General features: G+C 41.3%; 3 protein-coding genes across 4 annotated transcripts; all 3 read right to left on the reverse strand.

Annotated features, from left to right (window-relative positions):
* Positions 1-868: 868 nt before the first annotated feature.
* On the reverse strand, positions 869-4181 carry LOC136520646 (probable cinnamyl alcohol dehydrogenase 1). Of its 2 annotated transcripts, none has more exons than XM_066514226.1 (7): positions 3923-4181; positions 3646-3739; positions 3035-3148; positions 2667-2894; positions 2063-2348; positions 1354-1504; positions 869-1268 (listed from the first exon to the last, which is right to left on the reverse strand). In XM_066514226.1, exons 1-7 carry the CDS (start codon positions 4164-4166, stop codon positions 1072-1074), a joined length of 1314 nt encoding a protein of 437 aa, XP_066370323.1. In that variant the 5' UTR covers positions 4167-4181; the 3' UTR covers positions 869-1071. The 2 variants fall into 2 exon arrangements, with proteins under 2 accessions (XP_066370323.1, XP_066370324.1); XM_066514227.1 differs by having other exon boundaries at positions 3646-3744; positions 3923-4068.
* Positions 4182-6158: 1977 nt separating this feature from the next.
* On the reverse strand, positions 6159-9276 carry LOC136520647 (probable cinnamyl alcohol dehydrogenase 1). The gene is made up of 7 exons (XM_066514228.1): positions 9121-9276; positions 8858-8956; positions 8357-8470; positions 8033-8260; positions 7425-7710; positions 6564-6714; positions 6159-6480 (listed from the first exon to the last, which is right to left on the reverse strand). The coding sequence occupies exons 2-7, from the start codon at positions 8944-8946 to the stop codon at positions 6284-6286; spliced, it is 1065 nt and encodes a 354-aa protein (XP_066370325.1). The 5' UTR covers positions 8947-8956; positions 9121-9276; the 3' UTR covers positions 6159-6283.
* Positions 9277-13042: 3766 nt separating this feature from the next.
* LOC136519992 (ethylene-responsive transcription factor 1-like) lies at positions 13043-15487 on the reverse strand. Its single transcript, XM_066513393.1, has 3 exons — positions 15076-15487; positions 13395-14242; positions 13043-13307 (listed from the first exon to the last, which is right to left on the reverse strand). The coding sequence occupies exons 1-2, from the start codon at positions 15323-15325 to the stop codon at positions 13437-13439; spliced, it is 1056 nt and encodes a 351-aa protein (XP_066369490.1). The 5' UTR covers positions 15326-15487; the 3' UTR covers positions 13043-13307; positions 13395-13436.
* Between the last annotated feature and the right edge of the window lie 5413 nt (positions 15488-20900).

Consider the following 20900-nt stretch of genomic DNA (forward strand, 5'->3'; position numbering starts at 1 on the left):
GTCCCACGGCAAAATTACCCATTTTAGTAAGTTTTCCCCAAAAATAATTTTTACAACTTTTTAAATTCTGTTATTTTCAAATTTTCTTTTCTTTTCCTGAATTCTATTTTCAAACCCATTTTCAAAAACATTTTAAATAAATTTGAATTTGGATCAAACCCTCATCACAATAAACAAAATGTGATGGCATGAATACACAAAAATGTTACTAAGCCCTATGTTAAATTTTAATTTAATAAAAATTATTATTTACCTGTGTTTTCATGAGCACAAAAATACCAAATTAAATATTTTTAACCCTATTTCAAAAAGAGAAATTTTTAGGGTGTTACACTATCCGCCCAATCTCCCTATCTCTAAAATTATGAATCCTCGTCTATTTCCATCCAATCTTATCCTCAATAAAAACACATCCTCACTACCACAAACATGTGTGCTAAAAAGTTAGCCTTAAGCTTTCAAATTAATAGGATGAGCTCAACACACCCTATGTAACAGCCTTTGCAAACATCTTTTATCAACTCTGTCAATGAATGGAGCCTGATTCTGTTTTGTTTGTGCTTGGATATGCTGCATTAAATACAGAGGCCGGTTCCGATTTCCCTTGTTCATTTAATTTCCAACATACTCCAGATATACTGAGTCTGGATAATTTTGATTCATTTATACTGTAAGATTTGTGTAAATTGTTTGTCTTGGACAGGAGTGTGAACTCAAACGATTTGCATGTAAATGAACACCAGTACAACACTGCTAATTTAGGCGTTGCAAACAGATTACTATGCTATTATTCGTCAGATCACGCTACAAATTAGGACTAGGAAATATTGTGGAACACATCGACATGATGCCTTATTCATAGAGCGACTTTATCATCACATCACAATATACTTATTTCCCCTTGCTGTCCAATTATGGATGCTTACATTTGCTATTTGACGCCTATGCCACAGGGTTTTGACTAGCATCGTAAAAGCTGCAGGATTACATCAAGTTTATTTGACATGACTTTCACATTTGTGTTTGCTCTAGTCTATTAACAGAAAGATTGAGAGCATGTAAACCAGCATGCTACTTGAAAGAGTTCTCGATGTCGATTACAAAGCGGTATTTCACATCTCGATTAACAAGCCTCGTGAGAGCCTCATTGATATAATCTATCTTAATGACCTCAATCTCTGGATAGATTTTGTTCGCTGCACAGAAGTTAACCATTTCTTGGATGTCTTTTGTACCTCCAGTAACACTACCAGACAAGGTCCGCGCACCTAAAAAACAGTTCAGGTTAAATCTGAATAATTTAGCTTCTAATACCACGTTTCTTTTTAGTAGAGTGTCAGAACAGAGAATTACCACGATTAAGGCTTGCAGGATGCATTTTTATCTCACTTGGAAAGCCCACTATTGCCATCACACCACCAACCTTAAGGAGAGAGAGATATGGATCAAATGGATGGTCACCAGAAGCGGTGTCAACTATGAAGTGCAGGGAGTTTTTCAGGGACTGCAAAAGCAAGAGATCATATATTCACGGTCAGTTTTCACGTAAAGCAGAACAAACATCACTTAGCAACATATCTTTATTCTCAGCATAAGAAAACTATCCAATGTCATATACAGAACTGTCTGCCTGGAACTTTAAAGTCAAGTAGCAAAATAATGAGAAAGATAGTGATCTGCTATCTGTTCCTTCCATGTGAAAACAATGTGATGTGCTTGTATCTTTGGCAATATAAAAAGAACCCCACCAAAAGGGGTGTCATATTATCAAGAAGGCAATCCCTTTCAAAATGTAAGATGTTTTAGTTTTATCCTAAGTCAATTTTCTCTAGCTTTGACCAGGTTTATAGAAAAATATATTGGCATCTACAATACCAAACACATTCCACAGTAGATTCAATAGAATAAATTTGGTGTAGTAGATACTAGTGCTTTTTTCTATAAACTAGGTCAAAGATAGAGTTTTTAGACTTACGACAAAGATAAAACATCTCATATTTTGGAAGAGATGAAGTACGAGGTACCTAGGTACGTTCAGATTATGCAATATCCAGGGCAGTACCTCCATCTGTTGTGTGTCTGATGATATAACAAAATTATCGGCACCAAGGAGGCTGATGGCTTCATGTCTCTTTGATTCACTTGTACTCAAAACTGTGACCTTAAGACCAAATGCTTTACCAAATTTCACTGCCATGTGACCGAGACCACCGAGTCCAATGACCCCAAGTGACTTTCCAGGTTGGTTTATGTTGTGTCGCATCATTGGAGTATACACAGTTATTCCAGCACACAGAAGAGGTGCTGCCTTCGCCAAAGGATAGCCATCGGGTATTTGGAAGCAATACCTAAAGTTCAAATTAATCAACAGAAAATGTGATTCCTTATCTGACAGGTTGTATCGAATCTGCATCAAGGTGTCAATAATGACTTATATGGACCCATATATTATTCTTTGATCATGTATTGACTGTGATGAAAATTGATGGACAGCAATGACCCAGATTTTACTCTCATAAGGAAGTACATAGCATCTTGAATACGACACAGTGTGATCAAATAGGCAAATGAAATTACAGTGGAACCTGTTTTCATCCCTATACTACCTTTTATCAATATAAATTTTTTTTTTGTTTGAACAGCCAAGTAAAACAGTACTGCCATACCTTTCATGGACTACAATGTGAGTGGAGTAACCCCCCTTGGTGACAGTTCCATCTGTATCAATGCCATTGAAAGTATAAACTCCTTTTGGGCAGTGGTTCTCTAGAGAGCTATTGCAGTGCTCACAATCCCGGCATGAGTTCACATATGTTCCAACACCTACATGGTCAGCCACTTTAAAGCCTTTGACATCTGCACCAACCTGAGTTACAACTCCAGCTATCTCATGCCTGCACCAATGAATAATATCATTGACAAATATATAATACAGACACCATTTTGGACAACGGGCAACACTTAATCGGCACTCCTGACTATGATGTTTTGTTTCCTCTAGAGGGGTTCAATGTATTGTTCTGAAAACGCTTACCCAGGAACCACAGGATATTTTGAATCATGGTGCATATTCCGTGTCCAGACAACGTCAGCATAACAGACTCCACAGTATATGATCTTCAGCGCAACATCGCTGCTTTGCACTGCTCTGAAAATTATTATACACATAGTAGCTCTCATAAGAAGAAGTTATCAAAAATGAAACCAATAAGCTAGCTGAACAAAAAGACAAGCACGTTGTTATTTGTACTCAAATTTCTGTAATCAATTTGTATAATTGTTGGCTTAGGCCGCTTCCCCTATTTTTTAATAAACGGCAGATCCTGCCCATTTACGTTAAACAAAATTCTGCAATCCCATCAGATCTAAAATGTTCACCCAATGCCCATCGTAAGCATCAGTTTCATGATTTCGTTTGATAGACCACGAGCAGAAATAGCTGCACTACTTGTTCCACACTGGAAGTGCTCATTTGATAACAGGTACCAAACACACTGAAAACAAAACGTAACCTGCATAGAAAGGCATGGAAACAATACGGTCCATACATATCCCAAAGAAATAGGTCTAGCATAGCAAGAAGACAGTATTCAGAGTGCTAAACATGACGCAACTTTTCTCCAAATCAGGAGAGGGGGAAGCCACCTGCGGTTAAAGCTGTATGGTGAGAGAACTCCAGAAGGATCTCTCGCTGCCCAAGCATCGCAGTTGCCGTTCTCTGATTCAGCAGCCATTTGAACTGAACTGCAGAATGAATTCGTGCCAAGTCAGTAAATCGAAAGACTCGGCTCTAACAGAAGCAGGGGGGATTTCAGATAGCCTATGCTAAACAAAGTCATCGCAGTGAAATCGTTGACCCTTGGGAGTCGAATCGAGGCGGGCAGTACAGGGCAGGGGAGGGGAGGGAAAAAAAAAGACTCACCTCCGTGTCGATTCCTTCCGCACCGGCCGGTCCCCGAAGTCTCCTCGATGCAAGCGCGGCAAGCAGGCTGCCGGCTGTCGCCGGGATGCAGGTAGCCGCCGACGGCGAGTGAGCGTAAAGGGAAGAAGATGCAGTTGCTTGGAAGGGCGGAGGCCGTATCATGTCCCGCTGACGGCTGACCGGTGGATGGATTGGATTGGAGAGGGTTCCGGCCTACGGAGTTACGGGGCTTCTCGCCAGCCATGAGTTCATCGCTGATTGGACGGGCTGGGCCCCCGAGGGCCCATCAGCGATTGAGCGCACGCGTCAAACCCTTTCCCTTTCTTTGACGCCTTCAGCTATAGGAATGAGATCAGGATACCGTCGGGATATTCAAATAAGGTAAAAAAACTAGTAATTAGACCCGTGCCTTGTAACAGGAGAGATAAAAGTACTTGTACATTTTTATAGTGTAACAGACATGGCAAAAAAAAAATCCTCAAGTAAACCCTCGTGAACGCTTGTGTTTGGCGGGGCTCCTGGCTTCGGCTCTGGCTTATCCGGAGGAGCCCTACCTAAATGTTTTGCCTGCAGGAGCCGTTTTTAAAAACATAGGAGCCGGGACCGTTTTGGAGGAGTCATAAAGCTCCTCCAGAGGAGCCTCTCACGAAGAGCCCTGCCAAACACCCCCTTAACGTGGATCCTCTTTTGATTGGCCAAATAGTAAGATAATAGATTTTTTTTCTTACAACATAAATTTTAGTGTTTCATATTGTACTAATTTTATTTTATAATAAATAGAAAATTAACATATAATTGAACATTATATCTGGATTTATAGATCTAATCATAACTTGAAAGTGTTCAACATTATAATATAAGTACTAATTGTTTGATAAAAAAAATGGATATTCAATTGAATACCCTTGACTCAAAGCAGACCCCGCATTGTAGCCCGGTAGTTAGGGATAGATCTGGACGTCAAAAGTATTCATCCGATTTAATATGGATGCTAAATGGATGTATTCGAATTCGCTTTCTATGCTTCTTCTCTATCCAATTTCAAATTCATATTAAAAAATGTGAAATATTTGACACTATCCGTATGTGAAGAACAAAGTACCATCTAAATAATATAACTCTTCTAAACTATTTAAAAGTTATCTCTATGACTAATTAGGCTGATCATAAAGGGTAATTTTAATTTATGATAATTTTAAAACTTATATTTATGATAATTATAATATTATAATTAACGATATATAAAGGTTAAGTTTAATTAACTTTAATATGACTACATATTAATTTTAAGTACTTTATTTTATTATAGATGAATATTATGTGTATTGAAACATTTTATCTAACCCTTTGTTGATTTTTTGTACATTTGATTATAATAGAAATATTTGTTTATATGTGTTATCTACGCTATCTTAAAAATGTTCCCAAAAAAATACACTATCTTAAAAACATAGTACATATCCGAATGCGAAACTAAATTTGGGATATCCATTTTGTATCTGTATTCAGATTCGAAATAAAATATGGTAAATAATGCTATCTAGATTCGATTCCATACCAAACCAATGTGAATCCATCCATATCAGGATAGGTAGCCTCGACCTCGAGTACCGTCACTGCTGCTGCTGCAAGATAAGCAATCATTGCATCTAAGCCATCCGCGAGAAGGAACGGCTTCGGTGAAAGCTCACCTTTTCCCTGTTTCTTGTATCATTTTATATTCAACCTCTATTGTCAGCCGGTTTTATTGAGTAAAAAAACAGAAAAAAAAAGAGAAGGCATAAATATTACGGTAAAATATTCAGTGGAAACCACATCTTCGATACAATCCGTGAAAACCCCATTAAAACCGTACTCAGGAGTTTTTAAAAAATTTGAAACTATGCACACCAATAGTGCATCTATAGATGTGCACTGTCACAAAATTTGAGATTCAAACTCGATTTGCAAAAATTCATATGAAAATAACAAATTTCATTCGCATTTACAAATTTCATTCGCATATGCACTAGAGGACAAAAATCCAGATGCGAATGAAATTTGTTATTTTTATATGAATTTTTGCAAATCGAGTTTGAATCTCAAATTTTGTGACAGTGCACATCTATAGATGCACTATTGGTGTGCATAGTTTCAAGTTTTTAAAAAAAATCCTAAGTATGGTTTTGCAAAGGGTTTTCACGATTGCACCGAAGATGTGGTTTGCACCGAATATTTTGCCTAAATATTACAATAATGAAATTAACACATGACTAGAATTGTAAATGAGTTGCAGCATTACATCAAGTTTATTTGACATGACTCACATTTGTGATTGCTCTTGTACACTAACAGAAAGACGAGACCATGTGAACCAGCATGCTACTTGAAAGAGTTCTCGATGTCAATTACAAAGCGGTATTTCACATCTCGATTAACAAGCCTCGCCAAAGCCTCATTGATATAATCTATCTTAATGATCTCAATCTCTGGATAGATTTTGTTCGCTGCACAGAAGTTAACCATTTCTTGGATGTCTTTTGTACCTCCAACAAGACTACCCGACAAGGTCCGCGCACCTAAAAAAGCAGTTCAGGTTAAATTTAAATAATTTATTTCTGTTACCATGTTTTTTCAGTACAGTGTCAAAACAGAGAATTACCAAGATTAAGGCTTGCAGGATGCATTTTGATCTCACTGCCGCCGCCCACTAGTGTCATCACACCACCAACCTTAAGGAGAGAGAGATATGGATCAAACGGATGGTCACCAGAAGCGGTATCAACTATGAAGTGCAGGGAGTTTTTCAGGGACTGCAAAAGCAAGAGATCATATATTCACGATCAGTTTTCAGGTAAAGCAGAACAAACATTACTTAGCTGTTATCTTTATTCTCAGCATAAGAAAACTATCCATGGTCATATACAGAACTGGCTGCCTGAAACTTTAAAGTCAAATAGCAAAACAATGAGAAAGATAGTGGGCCTCTTCGGCTGGCTGCACTGCTGGCTGCTGTTGCAAAACGAAAGTAGTAAATACGGTTCATCGCAGTTAAGAAACAAGCCAGCCGCAGCGTGCTGTAGCGTAAAGCCAGCAAAAAGAATAGGCAAACAGATGGTGTGATGTGCTTGATCTTTGGTAATACAATGAAGAAATAAAAAGAACCCCACCAAAAGATGGTGTCATATTATCAAGAAGGCAAACAGGGTATATTCCCTCCATTTCAAAATTTAAGATGTTTTAATTTTGTCCTAAGTCAATTTTCTCAAATTTTGACCAAGTTTATAGAAAAATATATTAACATTTACAATACCAAATAAATGCACCATAAAGACACATTTCACAGTAGATTTAATGAAATAATTTTTGTGCTATAGATACTCGTGCATTTTTCTATTAACTTTGTCAAAAATAGAGAATTTTGACTTAGGACAAAAATAAAACGTCTCATATTTTGAAACAGATAAAGTACAAGTACTAGGTGTCTAGGTATGTTGAAATTATGCAATGTGCAGGTTAGTACCTCCATCTGCTGTGTGTCTGATGATATAACAAAATTATCTGCTCCAAGGAGGTTGATGGCTTCATCTCTCTTTGATTCACTTGTACTGAAAACTGTGACCTTAAGACCAAAGGCTTTACCAAATTTCACAGCCATGTGACCCAGACCACCGAGTCCAATGACCCCAAGTGACTTTCCAGGTTGGTTCATGTTGTGTCGCTTCATTGGAGTATACACAGTTATTCCAGCACATAGAAGAGGCGCTGCCTTTGCCAAAGGGTAGCCATCGGGTATTTGGAAGCAATACCTAAAGTTTTAATTTATCAACAGAAAATGTGATTACTTATCTGACAAGCTTTATTGAACCAGCATCATGGTGTCAATAGTGACTTATATGGACCTATATATTATTATTTCATAATGTATTGATTTTGATGAAAATGAAAGGATAACAATGACCCAAATTTTACTCACTCTCATAAGAAATTACATAGCATCTTGAATAGGACACAGTGTGATCAAATAGGCAAATGAAATTACAGTGGAACCTGTTTTCATCCCTATACTAGCTTTTATCAATATAAAAAAAATTCTTGTTTGAACAGCCAAGTAAAACAGTACTGCCATACCTTTCATGGACTACAATGTGAGTGGAGTAACCCCCCTTGGTGACAGTTCCATCTGTATCAATGCGATTGAAAGTATAAACTACTTTTGGGCAGTGGTTCTCTAGAGAGCTATTGCAGTGCTCACAATCTCGGCATGAGTTCACATATGTTCCAACACCTACATGGTCAGCCACTTTAAAGCCTTTGACATCTGCACCAACCTGAGTTACAACTCCAGCTATCTCATGCCTGCACAAATTAATACCATTGACAAATATGATGTTTCGACTGTGATGTTTTGTTTCCTCTGAAGGATTCAATCTATTGATCTGAAAACGCGCTTACCCAGGAACCGAAGGATATTTTGAATCATTGTTCATGTTCCGTGTCCAACTAACGTCAGCATAACAGACTCCACAGTATATGATCTTCAGCGCAACATCGCTGCTTTGCACTGCTCTGAAAATTATTATACATATAGTAGCTCTCATAAGAAGACGTTATGAAAATGAAACCAATAGGCTAGCTGAACAGAGAGACAAGCACGTTGCTGTTTGCACTCAAATTTCTGCTAATCCCATCAGACCTAAAATGCTCACTCAATGCCCCATTGTAAGCATCAATTTCATAATTTAGTTTGACAGACCACGAGCAGAAATAGCTGCACTAGTTGGCTAGTTGCTCCACACTAGACATGCTAGTTTGAAAACAGCTATGAAACAGGCATGGAAACAATACGGTCCATAAATATCCCAAAGAAATAGGTTAGTAGGCGTCTAGCATAGCAAGAAGACACAGAGTGATAAAAAATGATGCAATTTCACCAAATCAGGAGGGGGAAGTCACCTGCGGTTAAACTTGTATGGTGAGAGAACTCCAGAAGGATCTCTCGCTGCCCAAGCATTGCAGTTGCCGTTCTCTGACTCAGCAGCCATTTGAACTGAACTGCAGGATCAATTCGTGCCAAGTCAGTAAATCGAAATAATCGGCTCTAACAGAAGCAGGGGAAATTTCAGATAGCCTATGCTAAATAAACTTATCGCAGTGAAATCGTTGCCCTTTTTGAATCGAGGCGGGCAGTACAGGGGAGGGGAGGAAAAAAGACTCACCTACTGTCGATTCCTTCCGCACCGGCCGGTCCCCGAACTCTCCTCGATGCAAGCTCGGCAAGCAGGCTGTCGGGTATCGCCGGGATGCAACGATTTATAATGGGTTAGCGGCCGACGGAGAGGGTGGCGAGAGCAGTGACGTTGTAGACCTGGCTAAAAAAGTGTTGATTACGGGGCTTCTCGCGAGCCATGAGTTCATCGATGATTAAACGGGTTGGCCTGCATCAGCGCATGCGTCAATCAATCCCTTTCCCTTTCTTTGACACCTTCAGCTAACGGGAATGGGAATAAGGGATGAGATCCCATGTCAGACCTATGTTTGGATGCACGTGCAGCGTTGAAGCGGATTAGAGTAAAATTGAACTAAATTTTATTTCATTCTACTCCAACACACATGGATTAAGGTGGATACACATGTATCAAATAAGACCTCATATGGGATTAGGATCATATGAGTACCGTCGGGATATTTAGAATTTTAAAGGTATATAATAAAACTAGTAATTATACCGGTGCCTTATAATAGGAGAGATAAAAATACTCGTGCATTTATATAGTGCAGTAACAAACATGCCAAAAAAAAAACTCAAGTAAACGCTCATGAGCGCTTCTATCTTTTTCACAATATATAGATAGATCATTATGCTCTTATATTAGATTTATATTATACGCTCATGAGCGCTTCTATCTTTTTCACAATATATAGATAGATCATTATGCTCTTATATTAGATTTATATTATTCTTTGCTTTATTTACTAGTATGTCTTTATTCTTTTTCTAAAAAAAACTCAGGAACGTTTGTCTTTTATTATAGAGGAGTATCATATTATTTGGATTACTACCTTAAATTTAGTATGTGGTTGGCTTCATGTTATTATTTCTTTTTTTATTGGTTTTATGTTTTTCTTAATGATAATGATGGTACATTAGGTAATAACAGAATAGGCAAGAGGGTATTTTGGACAAATTTTGGCTAATGATAGTAGTGGGCAATTTATTAGATGTCCACTGAAATTTGGATTTTATTTTCTTCAATTAATGTAGTAATTTCTAGACCTGGAGATTTAATATGGACCCTCTTTTTATTGACCAAATACTAAGATAATAGATTTGTCCTTTATTACAACATATAAAGCCTAGTGTTTCATATAGTACTAATTTTGTCTGTATAATAAATAGAAAATTAAAGATATAATTGCACATTATATCTAGATTTATAGATTTGATCGGAACTTGAAAGTCTTCAACATATATAATATAATTAGTACTTGTTTGATAAAATAATATAGATATTTAATTGAAGATCCTTGACTCAAAGCAGGCCAGCCTGGTAGTTAGGGATGAATTTGGATGTCTAAATATCTAAAACGCATGATATTAATATCTGTATTTCGGTATTTGCATCCAATTTTAATAAGAACGCTAAATCGATATATTCGAATTCGTTTTGTATGTTTCTTTTCTATCCGATTCTAGATTTGTATTTAGACAAATGTGAAATAATCAACATTCTGAACGGTCAACGGTGGGAAGGCATGCTGATTCGCTACAGTAGTACATACAATGCGACCATCTGATGTTCGTTTGGGTAAGGTTTCTAACAGGGGCGAAACCATGTATTCCTTGCCGAGTGCACTCGCACCATGGGAAAAAACTGGCGTTCCGACGGTTTGGCGCTATTTTAATTTGATCCGGCACATATAAACGGCTTAACAGTCTTTATCTGACATATTTCTCTTCCACACCGCTACTTTTCTTCCCAACGCGGCACTGGGGCGGGGCGTTTGTAACTGGCGACGCCATGCTCGCCATTCTCCTTCGCCGATGTCCGCCCTCCATCACTACATCCTCCTCCCTCACGGCCCTGCCCATGATCACCAGTAGCAGCCACGCAGACGCCGGACGCCGCGTATGGTCAGGTAGCCAGGAGAGGTGGCCGTCGCAAGCCGGGCCCAGGCCAGGCGCCGGCACAGCTGCCCGCTACCAGGCCGTGCCACCATCCTCGCCCGCCAGCTTGCTAGAATTGGGCGTTCTCCCACTCTGTGTTGTGTCCTACGGGAAAAAGAAGGGTGAAAACCGCATGTTGCAAGAGTATGCTTCAAGTATTTCAGATATTAGAGGTATGTTGCAAGTGTTGTATATCGATGTTGTAAAAGTAGATCTAGATATTGCACATGTTGTAATGGCTACATATGTATGTTTCAAGTGTATATTCTATGTTTTATCGTTCCAGACGTATGTTGCAAGTGTTTTATCTGGATGTTGAAAAAGTAGATATGGATGTTGCATATACATGCATGTTGTAAACATATGTTTCAAGTGTTTTTCAGGTGTTTCATACGTATGTTTGCAAGTGTTTCATCTGGATGTTATGTATATTTGCAATGGTTTTCAAATGTTTTTCAGGCGTTTCCGTAAGTGTTTTAGGCGCTTGTTTAAGTGTTTCATCTGTTTTCTTTTTGTATGTTACAACTGTTTCAAAAGTAGATCGGGGTGTTGCACATGGGATGCGCGTGGGAAGCGGCTGACGTATGAGGCGGCGTACTCCCACTGCTAATGCGCTCGCTTGCGAGCCCATCGCGCTAGGCGCTCGCTCGCTCCCTGTGCGGGCACCAATCCAAACACTAGCGTCTATATCGGACGTCCGGACGATAGCACGTCTGGTGATTATAAAATAATTTTTCACATTTGTGCACTCTATTTTTTTTTATTTTTTTGAGAAAATTTGTGCACTCTATTGGCCTAACTGCCTAAATACATGCACCACCATGTCAGCGGCGGCCCATCTGCACATGACACATACGGCCCACCCAACAGGCAGCAGTCACGTACTCATGTTTGACGGGCCCAAGCCCAACCAAACAGGCGGACGGCACGGGCAGGTAGCACCGTGGGTGGTGCATCGTGCGTCTCTGGATCCGCGCTTGCCAGTTGCGATTCTCCGGTTCTACCTCCTGCTCTGCTGCGAGCAAACGAAACACCGCCCAGGCGCCCTGCCGCCCTCCTCTCGCGTTCAGAAAGCAAGAACGGAAAGGGAAAGTCCTTCGCGACGGTGCCGACCATTGAAATGAAATCGCACGCCTCGTCGGAATCGCCATCGGAAGCCTGCGACAGTGCAACATTCTCATTCCTCACAGGCTCCTCTCTCGTACTCTAGCTGCACATCACAATGGTACACACATTTGATGTCTTCACAAAAACATTGTACAAATTGCCTATGTGCGTCTGGTCCTTCCTACGTGCCGATTGTAATTTGTTTGTGACTAGCTAATAAAATTCTCTCTTTGCTCGTAAAAAAACATTGTACAATGAAAATAAATTAGAACAATGTCTCCTATTTAGAAATGAAATTCTAACATGTTCTGTTCTGCTGTTTTTTTTTCCCGTAGAGTCATGTGTCTAAGTTTGCTAGCCCACGCAAGGCGTAAGGTTTCATGATGGCAGCTGCGGCAACCGTTGGGTACTAGGGTTCTTCAACATCCAACAAAACATTGTGCCCATGAGCCGTGTACACCTAAAATCCGCCTTGGTGTGTGGGCCAGAAATTTGGAGTTCATGATACACGACCACTTTTTTGCACTCGAAAACAAATGGGTAATGGCTAGTTTGGAGTTCCTGGTACACATCCACTTTTAGCCCATGCTCCATGCTCCTTTGTAAAACAATTATTATTGGTAATAAATGGGTAGAACTCGTAATATGGATTTAATTATAGGTATATATTGTTGTGCCATCCTAGACCATATGCATGCATCAAGAAACTGACTTCCCCAAAAAGAAAAATTGATTGTTATTCATCCATTATGAAGAAATTTGATTGTTATTCATCTATTTCGATGGAATGCTTTTCCATAGACGTGCTACGCGCACATGCATGCCCACAAAAGCCTATTCACATTGCAGCGAAGGATGAACTAGACTAATAGCAAACCAAGCACATAGTACACATATATTGGCTACAAACTCGCAATGTTCAAAGCCATTTGAAGTAAAGGCAGGAAGATAAAAATTGCAGACACATAGTTGTTGTCACGGATACATAGTCAAACTAAAAATAAGGTACATGTCCAGCGCCAATGGGTACTTAAGAAACTGACTGAACATCTAAGCATATACTAATACCACAGCTACTGCACGCCTGCAGGCACGCCACACAGGCGTTTCTTCATCTCCAGAACATTATTCCTGAAACACAGGGAGAGAAGAAAGAATTAAAGGAATGGAAATTGCAAGTATCAGAAAGAGCCAATCTCTATTACTACACATGCTTACCCTTTGTTCCTATGTACAAGCACCTGTCGCTGGGCCTCAACCTCAGTAGAAACCAGCAGACATGGGCATGTCATCAAAGCTCCAAAGGTCCATGTTGCTAACCACATCCTGGGATCCATCACAGCTCAAAAGGGTGTTGAGTGAGTCCTCTGAACCACTTTCCATCAGGAAATTCATATATGGGTCCAACTCTGTGAGATCAACACTAGCATTCCCCATCACAGGAGGCACCACAGCAGGATCGGCGTTCTGGACGAATGCAGACTCACCACCAACTACCGACGTTATGTCAGGGGTCCTGGTGTCATTCTCGAGGCTGAAGTCTGAGCAACTGAAGGAGTTGCTACCTTGGTCTGAAGACAGGTTCATGAAAGGTTCCTGAACGGGGGCGGCAGAATTCACCAAAGGAGCAAATGACATGTTTTGAGTATGCATAAATGGCTCAGGCATGTTGTGGCCGACAACAGGGTAGTGATATGCATTTGAGTTGGTCATGTTGTTGACTGCCATCTTGATAATCGGTTTCTCTTCAACGTCCATCTCAGGCACTTTCAGAGAGGTAGGCCCAGCACGGTGCTTCTGAGAAATCGCCGAAACCTCATCTGGGAAATTGACTTTAGCCTTCTTGCCACGGATCCTGCGTGCCTCAGCATCATAAGCTCTGGCAGCTTCTTCGGGAGAGTTGAAAGTACCAAGCCAGACACGAACGCCTTTGCGAGGATCTCTGATCTCAGCAGCCCATTTACCCCATGGGCGCCGGCGGATACCCCTAAACTGGTTCTTCCTCTTCCTTTTAACTGAATTTGCAGCAGGGCCATCAACACCAGCTGCACCGGTGTTCAATCCATCTAAAGCAAGGAAGGAGATCAACACAAGACATCAGCTGTGGCCATGAAATAGATTGAAAGTGTGCTACTATACCATAGTATAGACTTAGAATTGAAGCATTAATGATGCACATGAACATACAAATTCTACTAGACTGGCCAACAAATGAATATTCAGAATGAAAAATAGATAAATAAATAAACAGAACAATACTCCCAATCTTCGTTCAGACATATCAAGCTGCTGTATAGCCAGATTGGAACACACGATTGTCCCTCTTTTCCCTCGGTCACAAGGTAAATTCGAACATGAACGGCCACAATTCAATGCCAACATCATGAAAGAACCATAGATCCGATGCAATCTGGACAGATTCCTTGAAGTACACCAACACATGCGTGACTAAGGGGAAAATATTGGGACTAAAGCTAAAAATTCACGAGACCCATGATTAGCAACAGGTACGTTAGAGGAAATGATTAGGTACGTTGTGCTGATCTAATGATCTAATAACAGCAATCATTCATGGCAACAAAGGTCTCACTGCATTAATCAAGAACCGGATGAAAAAAAATGCAGAAACGAAATTCCTATAGAAGAAATAGTAAAGTACAGCAGCTACGGCTTTTCGAAGCAATCGGAGTAAACTATCATCTATGCGAATTTAGCTCGTCACCTCTCCCAGATCCAAGCAACAACCTACCTACGAACCCAAATCTACCTCCGAAATCACAAACAAGCCCAAACAATGGTACGAACCCCCAAACCAGTGGCCCAAAATTCCCAACTACCTACCGAAGTATACAGTGCATAGTTAAGACATAAGAAATCGGCGACGAACCCAGTCGAATACCTCTAGCGAGCGCGCTCCTGGGGGCGGCGAAGGGCTTGGCCTCATCGGACTCGAGCTCCGACTCGCCGGACTCCACCTCGAACACCTCGAAGTCGGCCTCGAAGTCCTCCTCCGCCTCCTCCTCCACGGGGGCCCTCCTCCTGCCGGCTCCGGCGGCCCTCCTCGGCTTCTTGCTCTCCGGCCAGAGGTGGCCCGCCGTGACCCGCCGCGGCGGCGGGATGATGTCCGACAGGATGGCGCCGCCGCACATGGCTGGCTGCTGCTGGCAGGCACTCGCTGGGCTGCGGGGCTGGACCGACCGAACGGGACGGTGCGCGAGGCGAGGGGAATCTGAGCTCGCGGGCGGTGGGTTGGTCGCTAGCTAGCTTTGCTTGTCTGCGTGATGCGGAAGCGGAATTGCGGAGTGCGTGGGAGGAGTGGGCTGGGGGGCTCGGCTGCGGGTTAAATACACGCAGGGAGGAGACGCGGCGCGGCGACAAGTGTGCGTCGATGATTGGGTGGGGCGATGGAGCATGGCGGAGGCCGTCTGATGCAGGGCCAACGGCTGCGATCGAGTGATCTTGGTACGAAGCCCTGGATGAGAGGTTTCTCGTGGAGAAATTGTCAGCTCCTCGTTGGAGCACGACTGCGATTTGCAACTGTGTTGGTGTTGCGTTGTGTTTCTCATGACGAGTGCTCGTGAACGTTTCTAAGGCGTGTTCAGTTTCTGAGCAAGCTTTGCCACGTTTCGTTTGGGTGAGCGAGCCTTTCCTTGCTATTTCAGGCGACTCGAAGCCCGTCTCCTGTGAAACCAAGCAAAATGCTCGCTAACTCATACCTCGAGGCCAGGGGCACTCGCTGGAAATTAAATATGGGTCTATTCGGATTCATTAGCACTAAAATTAGCAGCCAAAATTAGTACTAGTGGATCAAACATACCTGCTAATAACTTGCCAATTATTAGTTGAAGGGCCAGTAATAATTAGTTTCATTAGCAGGTTTGAAGTTGCTAATATATACTAATAATAGTTATATATACCTTCATCTCACTATCTAATTATCTATTAGCAGGTGGATCCAAACAGCATACCGCTAAAAATTAGCAGTTACAGAGTATTAGCTATTGGCTAGCTATTTTTTTAACCTAGCCACCTAGCTAATTTTTTGTTCTCATGGATGATGGATCTAAACAAGCCCATATATACCTTCATGTTTACTTTCTAGCTAACACACCGTAGCCATCCGTATGTGTGGGCTTATGCTATTTTTTTTTCTTTTTCCCCTTTTTTAAAAGGAGCCTAAGATACTTTGAAACAATAGAAAACATAAAGATAAGGAGAGAACTGTCCAAACTCGGGTGGCACATCTAAAAAAATCCATGCGGTTGTACCTTACACTAGGCCTGACCTGCGACACCGTTCGGTTTACCTTACACTAGGCCTGACCTGCGACACCGTTCGGTTTGGAGTTTAATTTGCATGGGCTGCATAAACGAGTTTATCCCCTTGATTTTTGGATAATGAAATTGTCCCACATCTAGCTAGAGAGAACACAGCCATCCTCAGGATGACTTTGTCCGGAGTGTCCCTGAACCATAGAGAAAATATATATACCCATATGAGAATGTTCCCGAAGCAAATACTAAAATGCTGTCCCACCCCAAAACCAAATGCTACCTTATTGAAACAATGCGGTGCCACTTGACGGTTGCATTCACTAGCAGAGGGACCGAGGGAGACACTAGCGGTTCGGCTGGTTATTTCACTCCCTTGTCATGGATACACGTCAGGTATCTAGGCGGTGTCATGCCATTGCCGTGCAACACTGATGGCATATTATATATTATAGGAATACTATTGTTTTTATATATTTGTTTTATTAATGTGTTTATTTTATTTTGGGTTTCTTATTGTTGTCTTGTCCATCTAGCTTCCTCGTTGTGTAACGAGCTTGTTGCGTGATGTTGCAATTGTCGTGTTCCACGTGCCACTGCTTCGAAACTATGCCTCTACAGTGATAGTCATCTCTGAGTAGGTACATAAAATGTTCCTAGACATGTAGGCGGCAGCATAAATCCGAGCATCCTACTAAAACTACCAATTTGCACTCTTTTACTCTTGGTTTTAGCTGCTAACTCTTCCGCAAACTGTTTGTTGAGGTGTCACTGCTGGAAAGTTAAAATTCCCTGTCGGTAGAAACGTAACCGACAAAAAAAATAATTTTATCCTGTCGGGTAGAGAAAAACGACACGAAAATTAGAAAACTGACAGAAAAATTGTAAATATCCTGTCGGTTTTTATCACTAACAGAAAAATTATAAATATCCTGTTGGTATTTTTGGTACACACAGGAAAAATTATATATTTTCTGTCGGGTACAAATTTTTTCTGTCGGTATTTTTCTAACACATAGGAAATTTATGAGAAAAAAATCAACGCGCCAAAATTTGCCGCCAGTCCGAACATCCGGCGCCAAGCGAAAACCCAAAAGGAATCCGGTCTAGCCTCCAGCGCCAAAAGGAAAAAAAGAGGCTCACAGCTCGTACGTTTTTTTACAGAGTCCATAGCTCGTACGTGACCCAGTGACTCAGGCTACTTAAAAAAATAAAAAACTCCCAAGAGATATAGCCATGCCCGCATCTTGAGGGGTTTGTGACCCCGTGAGGCCGTGGCTCCAGTTCGCGAGCTCGCGTCTTCCCTTCCGCGCCGCCAGCTTCTCTCACGTACACGCGCCGCCCGTACGCCGCCCCTCTCCTCGTGCCGCTGTCCGCCCCAAACGCCCTCGTTCCGACCCAAGGCGGCGGTTCGCACCCCTACCGCTACATTTGAGGTATTATCCTCTTCTTCGGTCTCTACTACTGCTGTGTTCATGGGATCCTCAATTCCATGACCAACTCGCTGAAACCCATAACCCTGATCCCCAGATCTGCCCGTGAAGGTGTCTGTGACCATGAATCTGCAGTCAGAGGAGCCCGTGATGGAGCCCTAGGTGGAGGAGAAACACTACAAAGGAGCCAAAATAGCCCGCAGTGAAGGAGCCGGAGCAGCCTGTTACATCGACTCAGATTTTGCTACTTCCACCTCAAAGGGTAAGCATTGTTTCTTTATCGTTTTGCTACAGTTAATTGGCCTATTGAATAAGTAAAATGTACAATTTATATGATCTGCAACATGTTTGAGGTATCGATGGAAATGAACTAGGGTTTCAGCACTATGTTTTGAGGGTTACACAGAGTGTATGGAGAAGCAGGTAGCTTTAGTTCACTCTTTTTTAATCTTAATAGATGAATATTTTTGTTGATGGTTAGTTAATGTGTCAAAAAATCAGTAGAACAGTGATGTGCTTGGTTAAATTTGATATTGTGTGCTTTGATTGAGGTGCTCTATGGATCTGCTTGTTACTTTGTGTGTTTGTCCTATTTTTTCTAAAACACTACAACATAAAAACAATGTGATGCCTACTAATTTTAATCTTTCAAATACAGCTAGTTAATATGTCACACCACACTTGGATGTATAGTGGCTGGCAGCGTGGTAAAGCGCCCTCTAGTGAATGGATTAATCAAACCACTCAATTCTTGGACCATGCATTTTCCAATATAGAGGTAGCTACAAATGACACCATCAAGTGTCTTTGTGCCATGTGCCGAAACTATTTCAGCCTCAAAAGGGATACTATAGAGATGCACTTGTGCAAGCATGGTTTTAGGGAAGGCTATGAAACATGGACGGAGCATGGGGAGACTCATATTGGGCATGATGAAGGTAATAGCATAGCAAATGGGAGGGTTTTGATGAGGTTGATCGAATGGATCAAATGATGATTGATCTAGCTGGGGACAATCCACCTATAGTAGATGAGCAACCAATACCATTTGCCACAGCTTTTTATAGGATGGTTGGTAGTGCAAGTGAGTTGGTGCATGAGAAGACCACACACTCTAGGTTATCTGTTGTGGCTCACTTGCTTGCCATAAAGTCACGACACAACATGTCAATTGCTGAATATGATGATATCATAGGCATAATACATGAACTTCTTCCTTTAGATTCTAATTTACCTAATGACTTCTACCAATCAAGGAAACTACTACATGGTCTTGGCATGCCGTATGTGAAAATTGATGTTTGTTATAACAATTGCATGCTCTTCTACAAAGATGACGCAAGTAAAGAGATATGTGATGTTTGTGGTGCCAACCGGTATGAGGAAGGCTGCCGAACAAAGGTTCCACGCAAAGTTCTGCGGTACCTACCCATCATAGAGAGGCTGCAAAGGTTGTATGTGTATGTGGATACAGCCAAGCTAATGAGGGCACCTAGTCCATCAACGTCTGGGAAGATGGTGCACCCTTGTGATGGAGAAGCTTGGCAGCAATTTGATGAAGACTTTCCAAAGTTTGCAAGGGATAGAAAAAATGTGCGGCTTGCTGTAGCAACTGATGGTTTTCACACCATTTAGTAGAGATGCTGCCCCGTACTCATGCTGGCCAGTCTTTGTGACGCCATTAAATCTACCTCCTGGAACACTCTTAAGGTTAGAGTATATATTTCTTGCCCTTGTTGTTCCTGGCCCTAAGCATCTTGGTAAAAACTTGAACATTCTAATACAGCCCTTAGTTGATGAATTTAAAACACTGTGGGAAGGGGTTGACACAATCGATGCTTCCATAGAACGTAGCTTCAAAATGAAGGCAACATACCATTGGTCTGTACATGACTTCATGGCATATGGAGACTTCGCTGGATGGAGCACCCATGGTAGATTGTCATGCCCATGTGGATATGGTTGCCTAGGTTTCCAACTCCGTAATGGTCATAAGGCTTGTTGGTTTGACTATCATATGCGCTTCTTGCCTATGGATCATGTGTTTAGGAAACAAGCTAATGCATTTTGTAAGAACACAAGGGTGTTGGATGAGCCACCTAGGAGGTTGACAGGGGAGGAACTCCAGGCCAACGTGACCAGATTTGCAGGTGACGACACCTTTGGTAAATTGCACAATTGGACACATGTACTTTGCTTTAGGCAGCTTCCATATTTCTCTAAGTTACTTTTTCCATATAATATTGATGTGATGCACAATGAAAAGAATGTGAGTGAAGCCATATGGAACACATGCTTTGACATAGGTAGTAAGACCAAAGATAATGTAAAAAGCTAGGCTAGATTTAGCTATGATTTGTAACCGACCTTCGTTCCATCTGGTCCAAAAGAACAATGGGAAGTGGGATAGGCCTAGAGCTCCATTCTGCATTAACAAAGATGACAAGCCAATCATTCTCCAATGGTTCAAAGAATTGAAGTTTCTTGATGCATATGCAACCAACATTAGGCGTGGTGTGGACTTGCAACATAAGAGGATTCTTGGCCTAAAAAGTCACGACTACCACATCTTTATTAAAAGATTGCTTCCTGTTGTGTTCCGTGGGTTTCTACCAGATAATGTATGGCGCTCTTTGGCTGAGCTTAGTTACTTCTATCGGCAATTGTGTGCCAAAGAACTTAGTAAAGATGCTGCTCTGTAATCTAAACTTGGTGATATTAAATCTGAATTTGGTGTTATGTAGCTACAGCTTGGTGTTATAGAATACAATATTCTAACTCATCGTTCCTATGCATTTGTTCAGTTCTATTTAGCTGATGTGTACTATTGAATACAATATTCTAACTCATCGTTCCTATGCAGATGGCTCATGGAATCTGTCATGCACGTAAAAATCATCTTCCTAGGAGGCATGGATCTGAAATGGGTGCTTCTCAAGAAACAGCCACCCAAACAAGTGCATCTCAAGGAACAACCACTACTAATGGATCCTCACAAAGGACTAGACCTGCTGCCCCTC

The sequence above is a fragment of the Miscanthus floridulus genome, chromosome 18 (assembly GCF_019320115.1).
Source record: "Miscanthus floridulus cultivar M001 chromosome 18, ASM1932011v1, whole genome shotgun sequence".
NCBI classification, from domain to species: domain Eukaryota; kingdom Viridiplantae; phylum Streptophyta; class Magnoliopsida; order Poales; family Poaceae; genus Miscanthus; species Miscanthus floridulus.